The sequence below is a fragment of the Pseudonaja textilis genome, chromosome 12, assembly GCF_049901715.1.
Source record: "Pseudonaja textilis isolate UNSWEBS1 chromosome 12, rPseTex1.2, whole genome shotgun sequence".
In the NCBI taxonomy this organism is placed as follows: domain Eukaryota; kingdom Metazoa; phylum Chordata; class Lepidosauria; order Squamata; family Elapidae; genus Pseudonaja; species Pseudonaja textilis.
Window position 1 is genome coordinate 16138986 of NC_142001.1, and position 26465 is coordinate 16165450.

At 44.2% G+C, this 26465-nt stretch overlaps 1 protein-coding gene across 2 annotated transcripts in view; it reads left to right on the forward strand.

Annotated features, from left to right (window-relative positions):
• The window catches only part of THOC2 (THO complex subunit 2), a 50320-nt gene extending 23855 nt beyond the window's left edge, over nucleotides 1-26465 (forward strand). Inside the window, exons 16-39 of one of the 2 annotated variants that reach the window (XM_087941087.1) lie at nucleotides 121-205; nucleotides 1507-1600; nucleotides 2419-2499; nucleotides 3393-3489; nucleotides 4370-4487; nucleotides 5014-5193; nucleotides 6583-6747; nucleotides 7291-7566; nucleotides 8815-8956; nucleotides 9199-9356; nucleotides 9975-10103; nucleotides 11646-11777; nucleotides 11881-12065; nucleotides 14087-14262; nucleotides 15292-15385; nucleotides 15897-16342; nucleotides 17529-17587; nucleotides 19627-19743; nucleotides 21836-21973; nucleotides 22545-22614; nucleotides 22876-23036; nucleotides 24270-24346; nucleotides 24434-24481; nucleotides 25502-26465. In XM_087941087.1, the coding sequence (XP_087797213.1) occupies nucleotides 121-205; nucleotides 1507-1600; nucleotides 2419-2499; nucleotides 3393-3489; nucleotides 4370-4487; nucleotides 5014-5193; nucleotides 6583-6747; nucleotides 7291-7566; nucleotides 8815-8956; nucleotides 9199-9356; nucleotides 9975-10103; nucleotides 11646-11777; nucleotides 11881-12065; nucleotides 14087-14262; nucleotides 15292-15385; nucleotides 15897-16342; nucleotides 17529-17587; nucleotides 19627-19743; nucleotides 21836-21973; nucleotides 22545-22614; nucleotides 22876-23036; nucleotides 24270-24346; nucleotides 24434-24461 (3208 nt within the window). In that variant the 3' untranslated portion in view covers nucleotides 24462-24481; nucleotides 25502-26465. The remainder of the gene's footprint in view (nucleotides 1-120; nucleotides 206-1506; nucleotides 1601-2418; nucleotides 2500-3392; nucleotides 3490-4369; nucleotides 4488-5013; nucleotides 5194-6582; nucleotides 6748-7290; nucleotides 7567-8814; nucleotides 8957-9198; nucleotides 9357-9974; nucleotides 10104-11645; nucleotides 11778-11880; nucleotides 12066-14086; nucleotides 14263-15291; nucleotides 15386-15896; nucleotides 16343-17528; nucleotides 17588-19626; nucleotides 19744-21835; nucleotides 21974-22544; nucleotides 22615-22875; nucleotides 23037-24269; nucleotides 24347-24433; nucleotides 24482-25501) is intronic. The other variant, XM_026702917.2, reaches the window with a different exon arrangement.

Genomic DNA, 26465 nt, shown 5'->3' on the forward strand with positions numbered 1-26465 from the left:
CCCCCAGGATCTGGAGATAACCATCTTAGACTTTATTCATAGGAGAGTAAAATAAATTTCTCTGTAATTAGCAAAGAAAGCTGCAAAAGAAAGGAACTAAAGTACAGCATTTTCTTACAGGCGTTTAACGAAGGAGAACGTAAAGCCTTCTGGAAGACAAATTGGGAAACTGAGTCACAGCAACCCAACCATTTTATTTGACTATGTAGGTGGCAAGATAAGTTGCAATATGTATCTGTTGTCGCAGCAAATGTGCCGAAGCTGCGTAGTTTAAAAACTGCACTTTCATCAAAATGTTACAATATTATTAAGTCTTATTAATGCACTGTAACTTGGTTGTAATCATGTAAAGCAGAGATGGGCAACTATGGCCCCTTTATGACTTGTGGACTTCAACTCCCAAAATTCCTGAGCTAGCATGGCTTGCTCAGGAATTCTGGGAGTTGAAGTCCATAATTCACAAAAGGGCCATAGTTGCCCACCCCTGATGTAAAGGAAAGGATCGAGTGAGAAGAGATTGTGGTCCTCAGGTTACAGTGGCAATTGGGGCAGGAATTTCTGCCACAAAGCAGTTTGGTCATACGCAGGGGTGGTATCCTGCCGGTCCGGTCCAGTTCTATAGAACCTGTAGCTCCAAAGAACAGCAGACCAAAACCCTATCCCAACAAAATCAGTTCAGATTTTGCTGGGGTGAGGTTTTGGTCTGCTGTTTGCCAGCCCACCTGGGCTCTAGGCTGTCCTTTAGTGGCTGCATTTTCCTCCTCAGCTGCTTTGCGCGGCACAGCTGAGTGCCGCTCATCAGCTGGAGAAGGTAAATGCTTGCCGGAGCCGGTAGCATGCATGCGCATTCAGCACGTGTTTTGACGGGCATGCACGCACTCCCGAACCAGTTGTTATGCCGGTCGGATCCCACCCCTGGTCATAAAGCACAAAATCAAATAATTGCCTGATGTAGTGATAGCAAGACCAGCCATCATGGTTACCATTGTAACCCCAGGACTATACAGGTCATTAAGCAGGAAAAGACAGGAGTCCAAGCCGAGGAGGTTGGCAGATTAAAACCGTGAGGGCTACAAGGGGCATGCGTACATCTCTGTGTGTGTGCACGTGTGTTTATAGCACAGGGTGGTGCTATAGAGCGTAAACGAGCAAGAAAGTGGGCAGGTCAACTTTCGCCTTCCTGCTGGCTTTCCCATTGACTTTGCTTATGGAAAGCCAGCAGGCATCAGAAATCATGATGCTATGACTATGTCTTAACTGCGATGTAATCGCAAGCCAAGCCTCCCAATGCCTACATCACAACTGTGTGATCGCAGGGCCAGGGCAATGGCTAAAACTAAATCTCCCTCGTTCAGTTCCTTCGTAACTTTGAATAGTCACTGAATGAGTGATGATAACCCGAGGGCTACCTGCAAGTCACAGAAATAGTTTCTCTTAAGGCTGTGAAAGACTCCCCAATGTGCAGATATATCTCTAAATGTTTCATTTTGACTTAATTCTTTTCAGATTTTGTCCCAGATCCAGAAATACGATAACTTAATAACTCCGGTTGTTGATTCATTGAAATACCTCACTTCACTAAACTACGATGTTTTGGCTTGTATCCTTTGCCATTTTCCTGGAACTGTGATCTGTCTTGTTTTACATTCCTTCTGCCTCCGTTGTTGCTCACAAGTGATTCCAGGGTGATCCATTGCTCCCCATTTAGGGCTAATAGTAGCTTTTGCTATATTGAATTCAGACTCAGAAATTCGATCGCTTTACACAAGTGACTGGTAGCTCCTAAGTTTCTTTTTGGTTTAGTTGTTTTGAAGCATTTTTTTTTTCTTGCACCTTTTTGAAGGTGGTAAGAATTCCTGTTCTCTTTTTGCCATGTGGCACAAATGTTAAATTTTTACCTACATATAATACCTACGTATAATTTTGTTCAATAGAATTAAGCCTCAATTATGCGGTCAAATAATCCACCCCATCATCGAACTGCAACTATTCTCAATGAAACACTCCTTAAAGAGTATGTTTTCTATTTCATTTTAAGAATTAGCAGTATTACGTAGCGATGGGAGAGCTAGAAAAATATTTCCTTTGTTAGTGGTATTTACTAAGAAATGTAGCAGCACAGAGGTAGATCTTTTGATGCCTTGTCTTGACTGAATTTGAGATCTTCGGGGCTCTCTAAGCTTGATGGTTTTCTTACAGACGTTTCATTATCCATATTACAACTAATGAAGAACTGATGAAGTTACTTAGTTGGGTAATGAAACGTCTTGCAAGCAAACAACCCAGCTCAGAGAACACCAAAGGCCCAAAGATACACATACTCTCTTCCACCAGACTGTCTCAGCTGTCATCACCCTGTAATATGTTTTAATGCTCCCATTAACATCTCGGTGGAATTCTTGCTTAACCTCGTTCAAGATTGCATAATTGAAGCTTTGGCAAATCCCGAGAAGGAGAGGATGAAGCACGATGACACTACAATCTCTAGTTGGCTTCAGAGTAAGCATTTGTCTTTTGTACGTTTTACCCAACTAAAATGACTGGAGGCAGTTGGTCTTTACTGGATTTATTTCTGCAGCAGTCCTCTGGAAGAGTACAGAGGGGTTTACAAAACATTGAAAAATGACACCTTAAATAAAAGCTACCATCAGATGCTTTCCATGCACATCCAACATGGAGGGAGGGAGGGATAGATGGATGAATGAATAGACAGACAGACAGACAGACACCATGTTTTACCCCCAAATAAGACCCTGTCTTATATTTTTTTTGCCTCCAAAAAAGGCACCAGGTCTTATTTTGGGGGGATGCCATCCACTGACTAACCTTGCTTGTGTGCATTGCCTCTGGCCGCCTTTTTGCTGTCAGAGGCCTTCAGGAGCTGCTGCTTCTGTGGCTGGCAAGGCTTTCTTGCAGCTGATAACAGAGCTCTGGATAGATCCTGAGTTTTCTTATCAGCTACAGAGGCCTTCAGGAAAGCCTTTGCCAGCCTTGCCAGCTGCAGAAGAGATGGGCTGGCAAGGCGGGTGTCGGGGTATGCGAGCGGGGTATTACTCCAAAGGTAAGTAGTAGGGCAGCTCCACCCCACTATCCCCACCCTAGCTTAATTTTTACCTGTACACTCTGGAGTAGGCGTGATCTTAGTAAGGACTTATTTTGGGGGGTTAGGGCTTATATTGGGTAGGTTGTATTTTCAGGGAAACGGGGTAGGTAGAATCAAGATGGAGGGAGAGAGAGAAAGAATGGATGGGTGATAGAAAATCTCATCAACTGGAATATTTGGGAACTACATAACATGGGTACCAAAAGTAACAATTTCTGGGCTTACTAAGGTCAGGACTACGTTGTTAGGTAGTTACTCTGGTCTATATCTTCTCCCCTGTTTACTTCAGGCTTGGCAAGTTTTTGTGGTGCTGTTTTTCGAAAATACCCAATAGAACTTGCAGGACTCCTCCAGTATGTGGCAAATCAACTCAAGGCTGGGAAAAGGTGAGTGGAATTTTGCTGTCTTTGTTTCTGTAGCCATCATGTTAAACATAGCGCAAAATATGCTCGCATTAATATCTCAACGCATGGATGGCTGGGTGAGCAGATGGGGCTGGTTTAACTGCCTTCCAGCTCCTGGATTAGGAGATTTAAGCAGTGCAGGTCAAATTGCATATCTTTTAAAATAAAATATCACAGCATGTATGGAATGCATGCAGATCCGCCGCCTATAATGTGGTTTAGTTGGGGCATGTCTTTGCAACAGCTGTCCTCCTTTTGTATCGACGTGGAGAAAAGCAGATTGTGCTTTCTATATAAAACACTATTATTAAATTTATTTGCCACCCATCTCTGCAATTTCCATTTGTACAGCACCCCCTGTGAGAGAGAGGAACATTTTTTAAAAAATTAGATAGATGGACGGATGGATGGATGATAGATAGCAACAGTACTTAGACCTATGTACCTCTTCACAATGCTCTACATCCCTCTCTAAGCGATTTACAGAGTCAGCATCTTACCTCCAACAATCTGGATCCTCGTTTTACTGACCTTGGAAGGATAGAAGGCTAAGTCAACTGGTTAGGAACGAACTGCTGATAGTGGGCACAATTAGCCTGCAATATTGCATTCTAATCACTGCGCCACTACGGCTCTTCTAGATGGATGGGTGGATAGAGAGAGAGAGAGAGAGAGAGAGACAGATAGATAAAGACAGACACACAGAATTTCAGAAAGTGGTGTGGGAGGGTCCTAATATGATTGGGGTAATATATACCGTACTGTAAAACCAGTTTTGTCTCCATGCAATACATTTCTTAGTTTTGTTTCACTTTTCGTCCCTCATTTTTTTTATATATATATAATTTTTCTTCCCCTGTAGTTTTGACCTCCTCATTTTGAAAGAAGTGGTACAAAAAATGGCGGGAATTGAAATCACTGAAGAAATGACCATGGAACAGTTAGAAGCCATGACTGGCGGGGAGCAGCTGAAGGCAGAGGTGTGTGTTGCACATTGAAGGGAAAGGAAAATATGGGTGATTTTCAAGTATGCCAGGAAGCAACAAACTTAGCAGAAACTTATAAGTTTCTTCGTTGTGTTTTAAGTGGCAGTCATTGGTGAGGAAGGTGGGTTTCTTATAGCTTTTATGTACACTGAGAGCTTATGCACCGAAGACAAATTCCTTGTGTATCCAATCACACTTGGCCAATAAAGAATTCTATTCTATTCCTTATTCCATTTCATTCTCTATTCTATTCTAATTTTCTTCTGTTCTATTTTGTTCTGTTCTATTCTAGTTCCATTACATTCTACATTCTACTCTAATCTATTCTACTCCTGTTCTACTCTATTTTTACTCTACTCTATTCTAATTTTCTTCTATTCTGTTTTGTTCTGTTCCAATTCTAGTTCCATTCCATTCTACATTCTACTCTAATTTCTCCTGTTCTACTCTAATTCTATTCCTGTTCTATTCGTTCCATCCCTTAACCTTTTTTAAAAATTGTTCTCATTCCTTTGCTCAGGGCGGCTATTTTGGTCAGATCAGGAACACGAAGAAATCTTCTCAGAGATTAAAAGACGCCCTTCTGGACCACGATCTCGCCCTCCCGCTGTGCCTTCTCATGGCCCAGCAGCGCAACGGCGTCATCTTTCAAGAAGGAGGGGAGAAACACTTGAAGCTGGTGGGGAAGCTGTACGATCAGGCAAGCCGAAGGGAACTGCGTGTTTCTTTTTATTGCCTTAAAATGTTTAAAAGACAAGGTGCCGGAAGGCTGGATTCACAGGCCGCATGAAGGCTAACGGGAGGATTTAGTTTGGGTTGGCTGCATTATCCGCGCTCTGCAGGTAGTCCTCAATTCGCAACTGCAAATGGTGAGCCGAACTTACCATTGTTAAGAAAGGCACTTGAGTTTTTGCTCCATGTTATGACCGTGCTTGCCATGGTGGTTAAGCGAATCCCTGCGGTTGTTAAGCAAGTAACGTGGTTCTTAAACGAACCCGGCTTCTCCGCGATTTTGCTTGTCAGAAGGTCGCCAAAGGGGATCCCGTGACCCCCGGACGCTGCCAACCGTCGTTAAGTACATGCCAGTTTCCAAGAGTCTAGATTTTAATCACGTGACCATGTGGGATGCCGCACTGGTTGTATGTGTGAACAACGGCCTTAGGTCACTTTTTTCAGTGTCGTTGCAACTTCGAATGTAAATGAACCATCTTAAGTCGAGTGTTTGAAGTTAGGCAGTTGCCCTCCTGATAAGAATCTGGTCATTGCCTTATACCTGTCAGGGTTCCAAGTAATATGTCAACTCATAAAATATTTCTCTGATCTTTTAGAGTTGTCAACAAAAAGGGAGGGGGGAGTAATGTAGCAGCTTGCAAAACCGAAACTGCATTCCAGAAATGTTTTCATAGATAGTTTCTAAGCGACCAAAGTTTCTGCCGTGCAAAATTCTAACTGGAGAGCATGATTGATGACTCTTGGCTAGGGATGTGTCTCATTGGAGAATATGAATTACGAAATACCCAGGGGGTAGAGGGAAAACCAGGGTCAAGAGTGACAATGAATGATGTGCCTCAGAGTCAGCTGCACCCCGGCAGCACCAGCATGTCTTCTCCTAATAAATCTTATTTAAGCTTTGAAAAAGAGACTCCTAATTTAAATGGGGGTAACTACTGGAGCCCTGGCATAATACACCCATTGCAAACAGGACTCCGAGGCAGGTAGATCTGTCAAAGAACAGTTTTATTGGATATACCATATTGGCACAGGCTGGTGAAAACCGACTCTGAATATTCCCGTGGTTTTCACCTAATTAACAGAAAGTTTTTCCCTTTCCCAAACAATCAAGTCATACGGTCCAATCAGGGTGCCGTCTGGTTGCCCAGTAACTTCCCTCCGTCTCTCTCTGACCACCTGTGGGAATGTCCTTGGTTCTCAGGAAAAAGTATTTTGTTTGGACTACAAAACCCCAGCTATCTCTATTCCCCACCTTCCCTGTCACTCAGCTCCAGTGTGGCAACACTGAAGCCTCAAAATGGCTGCAGTCAAGTCAGCTTCAGGGTTGACAATACCTTATGGGTTTTTTCTCTTTTAGTGCCACGATACTTTGGTCCAGTTTGGTGGATTTCTGGCATCCAATTTGAGCACAGAGGACTATATTAAGCGAGTGCCTTCTATCGACGTCCTCTGTAATGAATTTCACACCCCTCACGACGCTGCTTTCTTCCTTTCAAGACCTATGTACGCGCATCACATTTCGGTGAGTACACATTTCCCATTCACAGAACCCTTTTCTTAATGCTCCTCAAAGCGGTCGAACCCGTCTGACATCATCCACAGTCTTCAGCAAGTGGGTCCAATCGTGGCAAATTTTAAGACTTAAATGTTCCAATACCTCAGCGGTTGCCACAAAGAAAAGTGAGTCGGACTATTTTCCAAACCATTTGAAGGCCAGACAAGAAACAGGCTTTGCAGGCGGAATGATAGGCCCTTTTCGTCACTTCCTGTATTTCCAGAAATACTGGAAGTGATGAAACGGGCCTATTTTTTTGGCCTGCAAAGCCTGCGGAAGCTTTTCTCAAGCCTCTGGGAGGCCAAAAATCAGCTGGGAGGCGCAGTTCAGATAAGGGGGCGGCAGGGGGGATTGCGCGCGCATGTGCAGGGCGGGGGGCGGGCATGCGCATTACCTTCTGGGTGCTGGCACGCGAGCGCAAGTGAGCGCACAATTTTTGGCCCAGGAGCCCCAAAAGGTTAGCCACCACTGATTTATAGGCTGGCGATTTCTTTTTGTCCCCCTTACCAGTCGAAGTACGATGAGTTGAAGAAAGCGGAAAAGGGGAATAAGCAGCAGCAGAAAGTCCACAAATACATCACGTCCTGCGAACTGGTGATGGCGCCCGTTCATGACGCGGTCATCTCCTTGCACCTTCCGAAGGTCTGGGATGATATCAGTCCCCAGTTCTATGCCACCTTCTGGTCCCTGACCATGTATGACCTGGCGGTGCCCCGGGGTAGCTACGAACGGGAAGTCAATAAACTCAAAATCCAGATGAAAGCCATCGATGACAATCAAGACATGGTGGGTATTGAACTTCCAATGGGAACGTTTTTGGAAGTTCATTACAAAATACTTAAGATTTGTGAAAATGTGGGTAATCCTCGGCTTAACTACCACAATTGTCCGTCCGTTTCCCCCAAATTTCTGTGGTCAAGTGAGACCTTTGTTAGGCAAACTTTGCTCTCTTGTTTTATGACCTTTCTCACCAACGTTGTTAAGTGAATTGTCGCAGTGGATAGTATCACAGTTCCTTCAAACAAGCCAGCCTTGCTTCCTTCTCCCCAGGCAGCAAGCAAACCACAAATTAGGGCTTCTCACCTGGGGCCCAGAATCTGGAACAGCCTAGTGGCCTGGTTGCTGCCACCCAATTATAAATTAATCCTTGTTTTAATTCCGCCCACGTTTTAAAAGCAACGTGTCTTTGATGATACAGGATGGCGGAAGTAAAGAATATCAGTGCTAGGAATAAAGAACGACTTAACAGGTCATTAGCTTTCTACAGGAGGCTGCTGAACTTCTTATAAGTCCTTTTTTTATTTTAGCAGACTAGGGACAAAGAGGAGGGATAAAGAATGCAGGATGTGGTCCCAGTCAGAATGCAGGTAGTTCTGCAACCCCAATGTTGGCCCGTTGAAGTCTACTTTTTATAAGAATTGCAGTTCATATTTCTATGGAGATTCTCAACCATCCAGGTCATGGTTGTCCCAAAGGTGCTTCCCCCCGCCCCCCAAAAGGCAACTAGACTTTTGCTGCTGTTGTTTTTTTTCCTTGAAAATGTTTCACTTCTCAACCAAGAAGCTTCTTCAATTCTGAAGAAGAACTGAAAACGTTTCGCTTCTCAACCAAGAAGCTTCTTCAGTTCTGAAGAGGAACTGAAAACATTTTGCTTCTCAGCCAAGAGGCTTCTTCCATTTTGAAGAACTGAAAACGTTTCACTTCTCAGCCAAGAAGCTTCTTCCGTTTTGAAGAAGATCTGAAAACATTTCACTTCTCAGCCAAGAAGCTTCTTCCATTCTGAAGAAGATCTGAAAACATTTCACTTCTCAGCCAAGAAGCTTCTTCAGCTGAAGAAGAACTGAAGAACTTTCTGAAGAAGAACTGAAGAACTTTCTTGAATGGCAAGTGAAACGTTTTCAAGGAAAGGAAAAAAAAAAAAAACCAAGAAAGTGCAGTAGCCTTTTTGGAAAAGCATCTTTGAGACGTGCAGTTGACTTGGCAAGCGTTGTGAATGCCTTGTGTGTGTGGATTTTATTTTTTTTTGTCCTCTAGCCTCCCAATAAAAAGAAGAAAGAAAAAGAACGCTGTACAGCCCTTCAGGATAAACTTCTCGAAGAGGAAAAGAAGCAATTGGATCACGTGGAAAGGGTGTTGCAAAGGCTGAAGCTTGAAAAGGACAACTGGCTCCTTGCGAGTAAGTTGTGTGGTCAGTTGTGCGGGATGCTCCTTGGTGTTTTTTTTTTTTTCCTCAACCTTGGCCCCTTTAAAACATCTGGACTTCAACTCCCAGACTTCCCCAGCCAGCACTGGCCTCTGGAATCCTGGGAGTTGAAATCCAGATGTTTTAAAACGGCCCAGGCTGAGAAACGCCGCCCTAGACAGGCGGGCGTAACAGTTAACCCTTTCCTCCCTCCTTTTTAAAATGTTTTTTTTAAGAGTCGACGAAAAACGAGACCATAACCAAGTTTCTGCAGCTGTGCATATTTCCTCGCTGTATCTTCTCTGCCATCGATGCTGTTTACTGTGCTCGCTTTGTGGAACTGGTGCATCAGCAGAAAACACCCAATTTCTCCACGTTGCTTTGTTATGACAGAGTAAGTCACTCTTTTAAGTGTGGCCTCCCATTGCCTTAGAATCATTGAAAGGCCCTTCTGCCAGGGAAAAAAAAGACTATTTTATGTGAGTGTCTATCTCTCTGTCTGTCTGTCTATCTCGTCTGTCCATCCATCCATCCATCTACAGTATCTATCATCTGTCTGTCTGTCTGTCTATCATCTATCCATCCATCCATCCATCTATCCTCTAGAGGGACCCTGGATGGTGTACAAATAATTTTACTGGAAGATTTTTTAAAATTCATTTTTATTTACTCTAGACAGCAACAGATCAGCAGCAAAATTAGCAGATTAGTAATGAAAGAAGTAGTGGATCACAAACTTACACAAATGGCTTGACAACTGGTTCTCAGATTTCTGCCCTCCCCTGATTCTCTCTTCCTCCTCCTCCTCTTCCTCCCATACTTTCATTTTAACAAAATAAAAACCTACAAAGTCCCAGACTGATAATCCCAGGGGAAGATTTCTCTTTCGTGTGTGTTTTAAACAAAAGAAAACAAAATAAAATAAAATATTGGCATGTTAGGAATATCGAAACCTCTTTCTTTTAGCATAACAGTTTTTTTTCTTTTTTAAATGCCCGGATTTCTCTTCTAGGTGTTCTCCGATATCATCTACACAGTAGCCAGCTGCACCGAAAATGAAGCCAGTCGATACGGTAGATTTTTGTGCTGCATGCTAGATACCGTAACCCAGTGGCACAGCGACAAAAGCATATACGAAAAGGTACGTTTAAAATACGTGAACACCTGATTGTGCTTTAAGGTGGGGGGAACCAGCACACCTGCGGTCGGTGTGGCAGGATTTGGGGCGTTCCAACGATTCTCTGACTACCCAAAATTGTCGTTCTTAATTTTGACTGAAGAATTTACTCGGATAAGCAACAAAACGTCTTCGTTTTAGCAAACTTTGGCCCGGTTGCCATGATTTAACCTTTTTGGCCTGGATGATTGAGTTTCCACTTACCTATATTTAGAAAGGAATCAGGAGTCAGTGGAGATAATTTAATATTGGTGAAAGACTATCCAAAGAGCCGCGGTGGTATAGTGGTTAAGAGTGCAGTACTGCAGGCTACTTCTGCTGACTGCCGGCTGACTGCGATTTGGCAGTTCGAATCTCACCAGGCTCAAGGTTGACTCAGCCTTCCATCCTTCTAAGGTTGGTAAAATGAGGACCTGGATTGTTGAGGGCAATATGCTGAGACTGTAAACCACTTAGAGAGGGCTGTAAGGCACTATGAAGCAGTATATAAGTCGTAAGTGCTATGGGTGTTTTCCTTAATTTTCCTAAATACTGTTTGACATGGGACTTATTTTACAGGCGGCTAGACAATAAAAACAAAGTTAGAAAGGGACATAAAAAGGATAAATGTTAAAATGGAAATTTCTTAAAATGGACAAACAAAATATTGTCACTCCAGTATTAATGTTATTGTGATATATGTTATTGTAAACAATCCGACTGGGGTTGCCTAAAAATAATTGTACCCAAACAACACGATGTTCGATTGAAATAGAATTTTTATATATTATACTAATAAAACAAAACTTAAGGTTGACTCAGCCTTCCATCCTTTCTGAGGTGGGTAAAATGAGGACCTACATTGTTGGGAGCAAGAGGCTGATTCTGTAAACTGCTTAGAGAGGGCTGTAAAGCACTGTGAAGCAGTATGTAAGACTTAAAAGTGCTATGGCTATTCTAAGAGAGATATTAACATACACAACACTCCTTCCTATTTCTTTAACAACCCTGGGTGTTAGTCTGGGATGAGAGAAACTCCTGATGAATTGCCATGGGTGCATTAATCCATTACATTTAACCTTGTTATTTCCACCTCTTTTGTAATTTTAGAAATGGGTAAGGGGATCTGCCCAAAGCAATTCTAGTTACTTCTTGAAGTCATGGTAAGGTATTTGGCGGGGGGGGTGGGTTCTCTGTGATCCAGACAGAATAGGATAGGTAGAACTTGGTCTGGAGGTATTTCCAAAAAAGATGGAATCAGGTAAAAGAAAATAGAAAGAAGGTAGAGCTGTGGCAGTGCATTGGGCAGAATGCAGTATTGGAGGCTAACTCTGCCCCACTGCCAGCAGTTCGATCCTGACCGGCTCAAGGTTGACTCCATCCTTCCGAGGTGGGTAAAATGAGGACCCCGATTGTTGGGGGCCGTTGGCTGACTCTGTAAAATGCTTAGAGAGGGCTGTAAAGCACTATGAAGTGGTATATAAGTCTTAAGCGCTACTGCTATCCTTTTCCATGGTTCGCACACAGGAATGTGGTAACTATCCTGGCTTCATCACAGTACTGCGATCCAGTGGTTACGACGCTGTGAACAAAGCCGACCAGTTAGACTACGAAAATTTCCGGCACGTCGTACACAAATGGCATTATAAGTTAACCAAGGTAATTCAGGAATGGCGTTGAACCGGGCCTGAACCGTGGTGGTGGGGGGGTGCATCTTTGTGTCCGATGTTATTGTTCTGTTTTCTTGTTTCCCCCTTTCCAGGCGTCTGTACACTGTCTGGAAACCGGGGAATATACCCATATCAGAAATATCCTGATCGTGCTGACCAAAATTTTGCCATGGTATCCAAAGGTGGTGAACTTGGGCCAGGCCTTGGAAAGAAGAGTCCGTAAGATTTACGAAGAAGAGAAAGAAAAGAGACCAGACCTATATGCATTAGCCATGGGGTAACAAAATAATTCCCTTCCCACGAAACGAAAGTTAAATTGTCTGTCGAAAAGACACCCCCCCACCCCGTCCCCCTCCACGCTGAGGAAGCACTATTTTTAAATCTTGAGTTTGGGTTTTACCTCATGCTGGAAAACCGTTTTCATCAGTCACGCAGGGAACACTGGTAGTGGGTGTTGGTGTGAAGGTTTTGTTTCTGTTTTTTTTTTTTAGATTGTAAAATGGTTGATATCTACGTAAGGAAATATCTTGGATTTTAACCAGCCCAAGAATCTTTTTTTCCTCAGGGCCAAAACCTTTCTAAGTTTATATCGTGCATCCTCTGGTTGAAATAAAAATTGACAGAGGAGAGAGATTTTTTTTTTTAAAAAAAAAACCACACCGTTAAAAGTTCAAAGCGTTTAAATTGGCAGCCTTTTAAAGGCGCTTTCAAAGGCTTATCAAGATGTGTAATAGAACAGAATTGAAGCTTTCTGAGAAGGGCTCGAGAGGGAGAAAAGGGCCTTGGGAGGGCAGAAGAAGAAAAAAAGCAGCTATTCTGTTAAAGTTCTTGTCAAAATCAGAAACAGCCCAAAGAGAGGAAAGGCTGAAATGGATGGTCTTTTTTGGAATAGGGGTTGGTTTTGCTTCCCTTCTTCCCTTCAGGCCACCTGGTAGAATGACTAATGCCAGGTGAAGGAAAGAAAGACGTTGCAACTCACCTGCAGAATCCATTTTTGCTTTCTCTGTGTGGGCCTGGTCAGCACAGACGACGGGTATTTTGAGCCCCAAATTTTGACTGGTTCAAACGGGACATTTGTTAAGTGAGTTTTGCCCTTTTCTTGCCGCATCTGTTAAGTGAATCGCTCCAGTGGATAAGATAGTGACACAGTTGTTAAGTGAGCCTGGCTTCCCCATTGGACCATCCCTTGTTTCTTGTCCTGCCCTCAGGTGCTTTGGAGAATAGCTTGACCTCCCCTCTCCTTTGTGGCAGCCCCTCAAATATCGGAACACTGCTATCCTGTCATCCCCCAGTCCTTCTTTTCTCTCAACTAGCCTTACCCAAATCCTGGAACCGTTCTTCATATTTTTTAGTCTCCAGGCCTTTAATCATCTTAGTTCCTCCTCCTCCTCCTCTCCTCTTTCCTTTCTAGCGCTGATGCGTGTCCGACGGTCTCAAAAGGGGACATTATTTATTAAATTTATACGCTCCCAACTTGCCTCTCTTGCCTTTTCACCTTGTATTTCTTAGGTAGTCTCTCTTTTATATCCTGGGACACAATTTAAGGCTAGCTGTGTGTTTCTGTTCAAATGTCAGCAGCTTAGATCATTCTTTTCAAAGCTAGCCAAAGAATATTTCATGCAATAAAAGATGCTTAACTGTCGAAGTTTCATTAAGGGTTAAGGACACCCCGGAGTCTTAAGAGAACCCCACAACCCTGTACCAAATCCGCAGTTGGTAGAAAGGCAGCACAGGTACAACTGCAGTGGGTTCACTTTAACAACAGTGGCAAGAAAAGGGAGTGAAATCCACTTAACCAGTGACTCCCTTTAGCCGCAGAAACGCCGGGCTCAAAACGTGGTCATACGTCGAGGGAAACCTGCACAAAGGCAACTGCCAAAACCCAGAATTTTTTTCTTTGGTTTTTAAGACTACTCCCGAGTTTCTGTTTAAATGCCAGCAGTTTAGAGCACAGGCAAAAAAAAAAAAAAAAACAATTACTTTTGGGCACCTTTGACAATAAAGGTCTCAATGAGGATTAAGCAGTCACAGGAGGCTTAAGAGAACAAATGTGCAAAACCTAGAAAAAGGGTTCTTTTTTTTTGTTTTTATCCACACAAGCTTGTACCAAACCAAGCCTTAGTGAAAAAGATGGTACCTCTGCCAGTAGTGAAAATCCTTAATTTTTCTCCTTTCCTGAGCAGCAACATTTTCTAGCGTGCGTGCGTGCGTGTGTGTGTGTGTGTGAGAGAGAGAGAGAGAGACTTGCTTTTCGGCCTCTGTGTTCTGCCCCTATTTAACCCTGTGTGCGGCTTTCAGCTATTCTGGCCAACTGAAAAGTAGAAAAATGGTCCCTGAAAACGATTTCCATCAGAAGGATCTTCCCACCCGGAACGCGGTGCCCACAATGGTGCAAAACGGGCCCGGGGGAGCAGGGCTGCCTCCGCTCACAATCAACGCAGCTAAACTGGAAGAAAGCACCGCCGAGGAGACAGGTGGGTGTTTTGCCACCATCGTTGCCAAAAACCCTCATTTTTTATTTTTTTTTTAGAGACCTGTAACTGCGGGATGTGTGCCTGGAATGCCTGAGATGCAAATAGACATCAATTGCATCCTTTGCATGTGGCTTCCTCATTGGCCTAAACATGTACATCTACTCCAAACGTGGAAACGTAGACAAATGATCCGGACGTATTGTTCATTCGATGCGTATGGTCGGCCATTTCATTTAAGCGTCAAAAATGGTGGTGTTCTGATCTAGGCTTCCCAAAAGCACGAAGCCAACTCCTCCTTTATTTAGTTTAAAGTGAATTTCTCTCCAGCAAAGTCCTGGCCAGCAGTCTTTCAAGAGATTTCACAACTACGGACCTTTATCAGGCTGGAAGAGTTGCCAGGATGATATCTTCCAAACGCCAGGCTGTAGCAGCAATTACTTAGCAAGAAGTCAGGAACAGATCTTCACCCTAATGAATTGAACTAAATGTCTCCTGCAAACACCACTCCCCCTTTCACTCCTCTTTATTCCCTGTGGGAGGGGCCATTCACCATCCACCTGTGGCTTTACTCCCGAGTCGATCCTTGTTCCTTAGCTGTTCCCTTCTCATGGCAGCTCTGCACATGCGCACACTGGGAACAGGCTCCAGCTGTTCTTCTGCCCCACTGATGTCCAACTCTGAAGGCAGCTGATAACCATTGGATGGCCCTGGCCCCATCTCTGCCTCCGACGCAGAGCCCTCATCCGAGCCTTCCCCAGACTCCAGGACTGGCCTTTGTTCCTCCCCAACCTCCTCACTGTCTGAATCTTCTGCCAGCTCCAATGGCTGCTGGCAGGCCACAACAGGTGTAGGATCTCCTGCTTGGGCGGGGGAGTTTGACAATGACTACAAGGTCCCTTCCAACTCTGCTAATCTGTTAATCTACTAGGATGCTAATAGAGTATCATCCCTTCCGAAATGTTTACAATATCACTTCATCGACATTCATAATTCCTTTCTTTTTTCTTCTCTCTCTTTTTTTTTAACTAGATAAGTTGAAGGAAAAGTCTCAGGGTGCAGTTAAAGTGATCAACAAAGCCGTCAACGCGACGCCCAAGGTGATTGCCAGCAATGGAAACACCAGGTGAGGGCCGGCTGCCTTGGTATCTTTTGAATGCAGAATCTCCTGGCGAGAGGCTGCAAAGGACAGAAACAGCCTTGGGGGAGGGAAAACAGATGAAATGTTTATTGATGCTTCCTGCTACTGTGGGAAAGCAACATGGGAGCCGTGGTCACTGCCTTTGGAGCCTAAAGTAGTGGACTCCAGCCAAGCTCCTGTTGCTAGCTCATTGGCCACCTGATCTCATTTCTCTGGGGCCCATAGAAATTCCCAGAGTTAACATGGTGGCGTTTGAACCCTTTGCGCCCAGAGCGGATTGCTGCGCCTCAGCTGAGCTATAAAAAGAGTTCAGCGTTGAGGTCAGTCTTTGTGTCCTGCGCACACGCATAGAACCAGTAGGAAAAATATTTGGAAACCTAGCACTGGTCGTAACTCAAAGACTTCACCTGTACAGATATGTCTAAGGAGAGAAAGGCAGGGGGGGGTTGTTTAAACTGTCCCGATGCTAACGCTCGTTTCCTCATCTCGGTTGCAGCAAGCTCGTCAAAGACAAAGAGGACAAAGAGAAATGCGGGAAGGAGAAAGAGAAGGAAAAGAAAGATAAAATCCCAGCTGGCACTCCTGAAGCTAAATTGCTTGGCAAAGACGGGAAGGATAAGCCGAAAGAAGAGAGGGCGAACAAAGAAGAGAAGGCCAGAGAAGCCAAGGAGAAGACCCCGAAGGTTGACAAAGAGAAGGAGAAAATCAAGCGAGAGGAAAAACCATCATCCAAAGAGGAAAAATCCAAGAATATTGTGACCAATGCCGAGTCCAAATCAATGGCGGAAAAGGAGAGAGAGAAGGAGCCATCGAGAGAGAGAGAAGTAACCAAGGAGATGAAATCCAAGGAAGTCATTAGAGGAGGCGGAGGAGAGAAGGTTCCACTTGCTGGGTCCTTGAAGTCACCTGTTCCCCGATCAGAAACTTCAGATTCTGAAAGGGGTAGGTTGACTTTTTTCGGTTTGGGTCAGCGTTTAATTTTCATACGAAAAGCACATGCCATTGAACAGAGGAGGCTCTCTATCCACAGCTGCAGCAGCTGAAAGGAGTTCCGTGGAAAGTTCAAAGTCACCCAGCTGGCTTTCATGCCTAAGGTGGGACTAGAACTCACCATCTCCTGGTGATTGCCCCAAAGTCACCCAAATAGCTTTTGCGTCTAAAGTGGGACTAGAACTCACCATCTCCTGGTGATTGGCCCAAAGTCACCCAAATAGCTTTTGGGTCTAAAGTGGGACTAGAACTCACCATCTCCTGGTGATTGGCCCAAAGTCACCCAAATAGCTTTTGGGTCTAAAGTGGGACTAGAACTCACCATCTCCTGGTGATTGGCCCAAAGTCACCCAAATAGCTTTTGCGTCTAAAGTAGGACTAGAACTCACCATCTCCTGGTGATTGGCCCAAAGTCACCCAAATAGCTTTTGCGTCTAAGGTGGGACTACAACTCACCATCTCCTGGTGATTGCCCCAAAGTCACCCAAATAGCTTTTGCCTCTAAAGTGGGACTAGAACTCACCATCTCCTGGTGATTGGCCCAAAGTCACCCAAATAGCTTTTGCGTCTAAAGTGGGACTAGAACTCACCATCTCCTGGTGATTGGCCCAAAGTCACCCAAATAGCTTTTGCCTCTAAAGTGGGACTAGAACTCACCATCTCCTGGTGATTGCCCCAAAGTTACCCAGCCGGCTTTCATGCCTAAGGCGGGACTAGAACAGACCATCTCCTGGTTTCTAGATTGCTGCCTTCAACACTAGAGCAGGGGTCTTCAAACTTGGCAAGTGTAAGACTTGCGGACTTCAAACTCCCAGGATTCCTGAGCTAGCATGACTAGAAGAGGAATTCTGGGAGTTGAAGTCCACAAGTCTTAAACTTGCCAAGTTTGAAGATCCCTGCACTGAGAGCAAACTGGCTCTCAAACCACCCCAGTCTTCAATCCCATTTCCCTAACGTTTGAGCCGCTTCACCCATTTTGGGTAGAGGGCGGGCTCAGCTAGTTAGCCGATCAGTTTTCGTGTCAAAGAAATTAGCCCTGCCGCCTTTTGTAGACTTTTCCCAACACGGATGCCCGATTCACATGGACTGGTTTAACCTCCCGACTTCTCTCTCTCTCTCTCTCTCATTCGTCTTTCAGAACAAAAACGCCGCAAAATAGATACCCATTCTTCTCCATCACATTCCTCAAGTGTAAAGGTTAGTATGGCCTGAGGAAGGCATCGCCCATTTTCTAGGCTCTCATCTAACACGGAATGCCAGTGTCGACTTCCTTCCTTCAAGTTTGGTGCCGAATTGAAGCCTTTGGAGGTTATGTTATATATATATATATTTTTTCCCCGATGCATTTTTTTTTTAAAAAAGAAATGCATTCCTTTTGACGGATCGGTGGACTCTTTTTTAAAAAAAATCATTTTCAAAAGTAAATAAAATCGAAACCTCTATTATTATTATTATTAGAGGAGAAAAAGAAAAGAAAAATGAAAGCTTCAAGGACCTAGCACAAAGCGTTGTAAATAGAGTATGGAAATATCAAGATTTTTTTTTTTTAAAAAAAACGTGCAAACCAAGCCAGAAGTGCCTCGCCATTTTTAAACAGTCAGATATATATATATACATATACAAATATATATATATATATATATACATCCGTATATATACATATATAGAGAGAGATCTTTGGAGTGCAGTGGTAGCTACAAGCAAATGAATCTCTCGCAGCACGCCGAGCGAAGCGTGAGAGTTTTTGGTTTTGGTGGAGTTGGTTTTTATCTTTCTTCTGCCTTGATGGGGAAGACTCGATCGGTAAACTTGGAAGAGTTTGCAGAGAGAAAACCGGGAGAGCGATGGCGTCTTACTATATACCTTTCATCACGCTGCTTGTCGAATGTCTTCCAACCGAGCCGAGAGAAGCCTTCAAAAGCTTTGAAGAGTCGTGGTTTTTTTTTTTTTAAAAAAGAATAATAATAATCATAAGTCGCCTTGATGATCAGTTCTCCTGTAGTTGTGTAATTTTCAGGCCGACCTCCTTGCGAGGTTTCTTTCTGTTCCACTGAGTTACAACCCCGTTGAGCTCTGAGCTCGAGCGTATACCAGATGTGGCAGCCCAGTCTTCCACTCAAGAAGCCGAAAAAACAGAAACAATCCCAGGAGCCAAGCACAGCACAAACCTCTTAAAAAAATAAAAAAAAAAACCTCCTCCCGGGCTGCAGCCTTCTTGAAGACTCAGGGTAGCAATTCCTTGCTCCGTGTTTATTTCCTTTTTTTTTTTTTTTTAAATTTCCCCCCCCTCAAAAAAAACCAAAAAACCACCCATCCTCATGGATTCTTTGAGTTTGCAGTACGTTGAAGCGTTGCAACTGTAAGTTTAACCGATCACTTCATCCGCGCACTGGGCCACGTGGGGTATTTGTCGCTCTTGACTTGCCAACGTTTAGAGGAAAAAAAAAATGTTGTTTTATTATTGTTGTTTTTTTTTAAAAAAAAGGCTCTCTTAAGAAGTTGGCTTGCAATGGAGAATAGCTAGAACAGGGCTCTCGCACCATAGTTCTAGAGCTAGCCCCGGGTGGGGGCGGCGTTTGCAATTCGGGGAGCCAGTCGTAACGACAACCAGCTGTGGCAAGAAACCCAGCCGTCATTTCTAGTCTGATGTCAGCTTTTCTTTTTTTTAAATGTTTGCTTTTAGGAGAATAGGAACTGTGCAGGGGAATAAGACCACCTTAATTAGCCCCAAATTGCAATTTCTCCCAATCGTTACAGTAGAACTTAGATAGGAGTGGGTGCAGTAGCCTAGAGTTGGAGCTCTCGCCTCACAATCAGGAGGCTGTGAGTTCGATCCTAGGTAGAAGGCAGATATTTCTCTCTCTGGGCACAGTGAGAATATTATCTGCAGAACAAAACTCGGCATTGGCAACAAGAAGGGCATTCGGCCAGTAAATGCTCTGCTAGCTCCATTCAGTTGCCCCAGACTCCAACCCTCAAGGGATTATGGGGGTCGTTAAACAAAGATGATGATGATTGGGCTAGAATAGATATTTTTTTGGGGGGGGAGGGAGGCAATGTTTAAAAAGCATGAGCACATAATGCTCAGCAGCTGATTTGATCCGTGTGTAATTAGCCTAGCCGCTGTGCATACAATTGCCTTAAGAAAGTATTAATGCTGTTTTTAATTCCCGGAGGGGGAAGCTTCTTTTTTGTTTTTTGTGTTTTTTTTTGGTTTTGTTTTGTTTTGTTTTGAGGTTCTGCCTCGAATTCCCCAGGCTCCAGTGGTTTCTGAGAACCCTCTGACCTTACGTGTCGTCTCCGTTCATTTCCCACAGGACAACTTCAGCGAACTCAAGGATTCCGCAGTTAAGGTTTGAGTCTTTCCACCCCCCTCTCTTCACCTTCCGATTTTTAACAGTTGCTTTTGCAGGGACGGCAAGGTCTTTCAAAGGTCTTTCGGTGAAGGAGCGCAGCGCAGCTTGACCAGGTTGTAAGTTGGGTACAGTTGTGGCAGGCAGGTCTCTTGTGCTCTTTTGACCCCGCGGGCAGCTTTTCTCAGTCTGTTCCAGAGACTTGGTGGTTCCCAGGCTTCCTAAACCATAACTACGCACACACTTATTTTAAAAACAAGACTTTGTTTATTGCAATGCTGGGAATTGTTTTCATTCCCAGCCGGAATTAATCTCAAAGCAGTCCCCCGAGATAAGCACCCACCTTTCGGTTCTGTGAAGTGCTGCCAAAAACAGAAGTGTCAGATGAACTACAGAAGAAACCAACCGAAGTACAAAAAAACCCAACCAAACTACAAAGAACTTCGAGAATGACTCTGAACCAACCGAACTACTTTGCTTACTGCAAAGGGTTCGTCATCTTGGCCGGACTTTTATCCCTTATGGGAGGGGCAATCACCTCCCAGCCTTACTCCCGAGTTGCCCCTTTTGTTTCAGCGGCTCTCGCCTTCTAGCAGCTCTGTACACAGCGCACTGGGAACAGGCTCCCCTGGGTCCTTTGCCTTGCTGCTGCCAGACTCTGAAGGCAGCACCCCACTCCCAGATGGTCCTGGTCCCCATCCCTGCAGGACCCTCATTCAAGTCCTCTCCAGACTCCTGAACTGGGCCCCGTTCTTCCCCACTGTCCGATTCCACTGCTGTCTGCACAGGCTGCCGGCGAACCACAACATTATTACAGCTTACAACCAAGTGACCATTTGAAATTGCAACAGCACTGAAAAACATGACTCGGAAATTCATCAAGGAGAGAAGCAACCTAGAACAAAGGAGAAATTTCCTGAGTGAGAACAATTAATCAGTGGAACAATTTGTCTCCAGAAGTTGTGAATTTTAAGCTTTTAAGGAGAGATAGGACAACCATTTGTCTGAAATGATTTAGGGTTTCCTGCCTGACCAGGTGTTCTGACTCACGCCCTTTTCCGACAAATCAAACACAATTCAAAAGGAACAGAAACCTTGTAATGCTTTTACAAAATAATTAGCTGTGATAAGCACAAGCCTTGCCAAACTGTGTGAGACTTGCCAACAGACAAGAAATAATTTGCAAAAAAAAGAATCTTCAAATATAAACTCAGGATACTAGAATGTCCACAAGGCTGGAGTTTCAAAACGTCTTTGCTTCCTGCAAAGAACATTTCGCTTCACAGCAGCCTCTTCTTAAAGGAGGGGCCATTACCTTGCAGCCTTACTCCTGAGTCGCCCATGCTGTTGTAACTGCTCTTCCCTACGAACAATCCTGCATGCACGCACACTTGGCACAGGCTCCTCGGGAAAACCTCATCACTGCTGCCAGCCCCCACAATCAGCAGTCCTCTCCCTAATGGTCCTGGCCCTTCATCTGAGTCCTCGCTCTCCTCAGCCGTCTGCACCTGCTGCCAGCTAACCACAACACCAGGGGGTTGGGCACACCTGGGAGAAACGAGAGACGTACTGAAGCTACCTGAAGAATATTGGGGGGGGGGGGGTCTCAAAATTTTGAAAATAGCTTATCTGTGGGGTGAGGAGTGTGCGGGACTCTTCCTACCAGTTCCACATCCACTCCAAATCTTTTTTTCAATGTATTTTGTTACACAGGTCGTCCTTAGCTTACAACAGTTCGTTTAGTGACCTTTGGAAGTCCCAACGCCGTTTTCCCACTTTTGCGACATCTGTAGAATCCCCATGGTCATGCACATTAAAATTTAGGTTCTTGGCAACTGACTCACACTTTTGACGGTTGCCATAGCTTGAGATCACCTGAACTCCTTTTTTTGCGGCCTTCTGACCAGCGAGCCTCATATATATACGAATTTCTGATTGCATTTTGTAATCATTCACTATATTTCCAGCATGATATGAGACAATCTACCCGAGAGAGAGAGAAAGAGAAGTAGACCACCATTTTGGTGCAAGATGGAGTGGAACTGCCTTGGAAGCGATGTAGTAATTTTTGATCTTGCTTTTGATTTAACAGCACTACGTTAACCACTCCGCTCCAGCGTTGTCCAAAAGTAAGGAGAGAGAAGTAGACAAGAAAGATTTGGACAAATCAAGGGAAAGATCCCGAGAGAGAGAAAAGAAAGACGAAAAGGAAAAGAAAGACCGAAAAAGGGTTGGTGATTTCTGCATACTCCTGACACCTGAGTGCTAAGATAACCCATCCAGCCTTTCTAATAAAAAAAATCTTTTCTTTGAGGAACTGATATCATTGAGGGCTGCATCACAGTTGTGTATGACCTGGGGAGGGGCAGGATGGACGTGGCCAGCTCGACATCACCTGTGTCAGGGGCACCTGTGGTGGCCCAGGCGGGGCTGGGGCATGCAACAGCCTCCTGCAGCCCTCTGCCAGGAAAAATGGAGCTGGGGGTCCCCGTACACATCCCCCACCTGGGGCCCCATTTACAGCCACGATGGCCTCCTGGAGCCCTCTGCCAGCAAAAGCACAGCTCCGTTTTCGCTGTCAGGGGTACCACGGGCCAGTTCTTCGCCGTTTCCAGAGCAGACCCGTGGACCAGATCTAAGCACCCCGCCGTCCGGATCCAACCTGCGGGCCTTGAGTTTGATACCCCTGGTCTGGAAACTTATCATTTAAAGGAATTAGGGAAGTAGCTCAGCTAGTTTGATGCCTAAAATTTACAAACCTGTGTTTCTAAAAGCAAATCTTTGATGTCCTACCCATCTAGGATCATTCGAACAATGACCGTGAAGTCCCCCAAGATTCAACCAAGCGTCGGAAAGAGGAAAACGGAACAAGTATGTTCTTCTTCTTCTTCTTCTTCTTCTTCTTCTTCTTCTTCTTCTTCTTCTTCTTCTTCTTCTTCTTCTTCTTCTTCTTCTTCTTCTTCTCCTCCTCCTCCTCCTCCTCCTCCTCCTCCTCCTCCTCCTCCTCCTCCTCCTCTTCCTCCTCCTTCCTCCTCCTTCCTCCTCTTCCTCTTCTTCCTCCTCCTCCTTCTTGATAATCCCTCGTTGGCTCCTTGGATAGCTTACTGAGAGTCTTTTGTTTGTTCTCTCCAGCTGGTTCCTCCAAACACAGTAAGAGTGAAAGTCCTTCCGACTCTCCCCCTCGTTCAAATGAGAAGGAGAAAGAGAAGAACAAGTCAAAATCTTCAAGCAAGGAGAAAAGTGATTCCATCAAAGTAGAAAAGATAGAGAAAAGCTCTTCTGGAAGCAAAAAGGTAAAGCAATTTGTTTTATTATTATTATTATTTTGTCTGGTAAACGGTAACCAGATATCTCCCTTCATTTGACTAGTTCAAGGGTGGGCAAACTTAAACACTCAAAGAGCCCCAAAGGTCCTAAACAGGAGCCCCCCCCTGTTCAATTCTGCAGCCAGTCAGAAATCCAGTTCCCCCACCATGAAGTCTCCTCCTGGCAGGGCAAATATTCCACGCCTCTTCCGTGCCTTCTTTCACAAGCCTGTTGTTCTGACCAAGGCTTCCGTGACCGTAATTAGGCACGCGCTTATTTTAAAATCAAGTCTTGTTTTATCGCAACGCTGGGAATTATTTTCATTCCCAGCTGGTAATGAATCTCAAACAGTCCCTCGAGATAAGCACCCACCTTTCTTTCCTGTGAAGTGCGGCCAATAACAGAAGCGTCAAATGAACTAGAAAGTACAAAGAGCTTCAAGAATGAATCTGAACCGAACGAACTTTGCTTCCTACAAAGGTTTCTTTACCTTGGCATGTCCTTTATACCTTAATAGGAGGGGCCCCAGCCTTACTCCCGAGTCGCCCCTTTTGTTTCAGCTGCTCTCGCCTTCTAGCAGCTCTGCGCACACGCACACTGGGAACAGGCTCCCTTTGTTCCTCTGCCTCGCTGCTGCCAGACTCTGGAAGCTCTGGAGTCAGCATCCCATTCGAGGATGGCCATGGCCCCATCTCTGCATCGAATGCAGGACCCTCAACCGAGTCCTCTGCAGACTCCCCGAATGATCCCCTTTCTTCCCCACTGTCCAATTCCACTGCCGCCTGCATAAGCTGCTGACGAACCACAACACTGTCCTAACCGAAAGCCCTACCAATTGTGGAGCCGGCCAGTGACAAGGAGCCACAGCAGAGAGATGAAAGAGACCCATGCGGCTCAACAGCCCCATGCAGCTCCAGAGCCGTGGGTTGCTGATCCCTGGACGAGGTTGAACATTGGATTTCGGTACCTTCCGAAGCTTATTTTTGTCTTCAGGACCAGAATTAGTTAACCAGAAACACCCTTAATAGCTTTGGGACTATCGAATGAGAGAAGAGGAAGGCAAAAATGTAGAGGTTTTTTTTCGGAAAAACAAATTCACTCGTTTATACAAAACAACAATCCTCACAGTTTTCCCTGATTCATACAAAACCTGCTAAGATATGATGTGTTTAAGTCACGTTTAATTTTTTTTTTCTCCCCCTTCTCTCATTTTTCTCTAGGAGTCCAGGCACGATAAAGAAAAAACAGAGAAGAAGGAAAAACGGGATAGTACTGGGAACAAAGAAGAAAAAAAACAATATCCTTTTGCTGCGCTATCGTTCGAATTGGTTGTTTTCTAAGCATTTCTTTTAAAAAAACGTGATTCCCTTAACATTAGATCCACCCATAAATCTTCAGACAAACACAGATAATGAGCACTGTTCTGACCAAGGTGAGCATAATTGTTTTTGGACTTCTCATTGGAGAGGAAAGCAAGCACTTGCACCTCATTCCTGTTGAGAATGGCTTTGAAGGAATTGAGTGTTTCGTGTAAGTTAGGTGAGGCCTACAAGAATGCTCTCCGTGAGTAAAGTTGGGAGTTCCTCTATGAAGCGCCGTGCATGAGCCCTGAGATGATTGTATAAACGCCCTTGTATTTAAATCAAAAAGTAAATTTAGGGTTGCAGTATTTTTGATAGTCCATTCCCATAATTCTATCCTGTCCCGTGTCGTCCTAAATGGCCACAGTTTGGAAACTCTTCTAGATGAACCCTAAATTCACTTCATGTCAGCTGTGAAGAATCAGAACCATATGTTAAGCCTACATACAAGAATCTAATCAACTAAACAGTCATTACTAAATTGGGGCTAAATTCAGCAGAATGCAAATCGGAGCTGAACTTAGAGCATTTGTGGACACGTAATGATTCTAGGCTAAATCCTCTCTTGACTCCACTCCCAGGCTCTGTCTCTTCTTCTCCTACACTTCGGGTGCATATTAATAAAGGTAAAGGTTCCCCTCTCACATGCGTACTAGTCGTTCCCGACTCTAGGGGGCGATGCTCATCTCCGTTACAAAGCCGAAGAGCCAGCGCTGTCCGAAGACGTCTCCGTGGGTCATGTGGCTGGCATGACTAAACGCCAAAGGCGCACAGAACGCTGTTCCCTTCCCACCAAAGGGGCCCCTATTTTTCTACTTGCATTTTTACATGCTTTCAAACGGCTAAGTTGGCAGAAGCTTGGGACAAGTAACGGGAGCTCACTCCGTTATGCGGCGCTAGGGATTCTAACTGCTAACCTCTCTGATCGACAAAGCTCAGCGTCTTAGCCACTGAGCCACCGCGTCCCAATAGTTGCATATTAACTCTACTTTATTGAGTGAATTGGACCCGTGGTGGACTATTCTCGCTACTTAAGCTTGTTTCAGCTTCTTTCTTAGTAGTAATTGCGCTTCTCTTTCTCTCTCTCTCAGGTGAGGTTCAGACAAGAAGATGGTGAGCTGTGACCAGACATAATTTTTGATTGCACAGAAGATTGTGAACGAAGCGGACCTGTCTCCATCTCCTTAACTTATTCACCTCTCTGCTTTATATCTCTCCCGTTGCTGAAGATGTTGATGGTTGAGTTGTACATTACTGTAATTTTAACTCGTCGCTTAAGTTTCTTAAAACATTTATTTTCAGTACTGGCTGGAAGTGTTACCTGTTCCGTATTTTTAGCACAATGTGCTGCCAACAGTTGCCATCGTGCAAATGATGGTTTTTTTTCCCCACATGTACAGCGTTCTTACTTTAGGTTAATCGAAAATACTTCCTCCGTTTAGCCATTTTATTATTATTATTATTTTTAATTTTTCTTTTCAATTGGAAATGCGTTATTTTAGGTGTTTGGAAAAAAAAAAAGAAGGAAAAAAAAAACCCCAACAACCAATAAAAACAGTTATTGAACGTTTGGATTTTTACCTCATTTAAAGAAAAATCCAGTTTTTATTTATTGTTTTTAGTATTGATAACTAAAACCGGGGGGGAGGAGGGGCACTTTTCGAGCAATGCTAAGGAAAGTATTTGTATATTATGTGCACAACAGTGAAGTTCAAAAAGAGAGAGAGAGAGAGAAGAAAGGAAACAGAGGAATGTCCCATGCTCTGTTACTCCGCATGATGCTCCTTAACGTTTGTCATAATGTTTTTAAAGAAATGGGGAAAACTGCTTTCTTCCGAATATGAATTCAGACCAATTAGGTTTCAATATTACAGCTACAGGAACTTTGTATCGGTGGGACTTTTAGTCCAAAAAAATAAAATAAAAAACAGAAAAAAAAAAGTTTCACAATGACCTTTTTAAAAAAACAAACAGACAAAACAATTTTTTTATCTGAAATTCTACCAGTGTAATCTTTTTTCTAAATAAAAAATAGTTTTCTCAATGGGTCGTAAA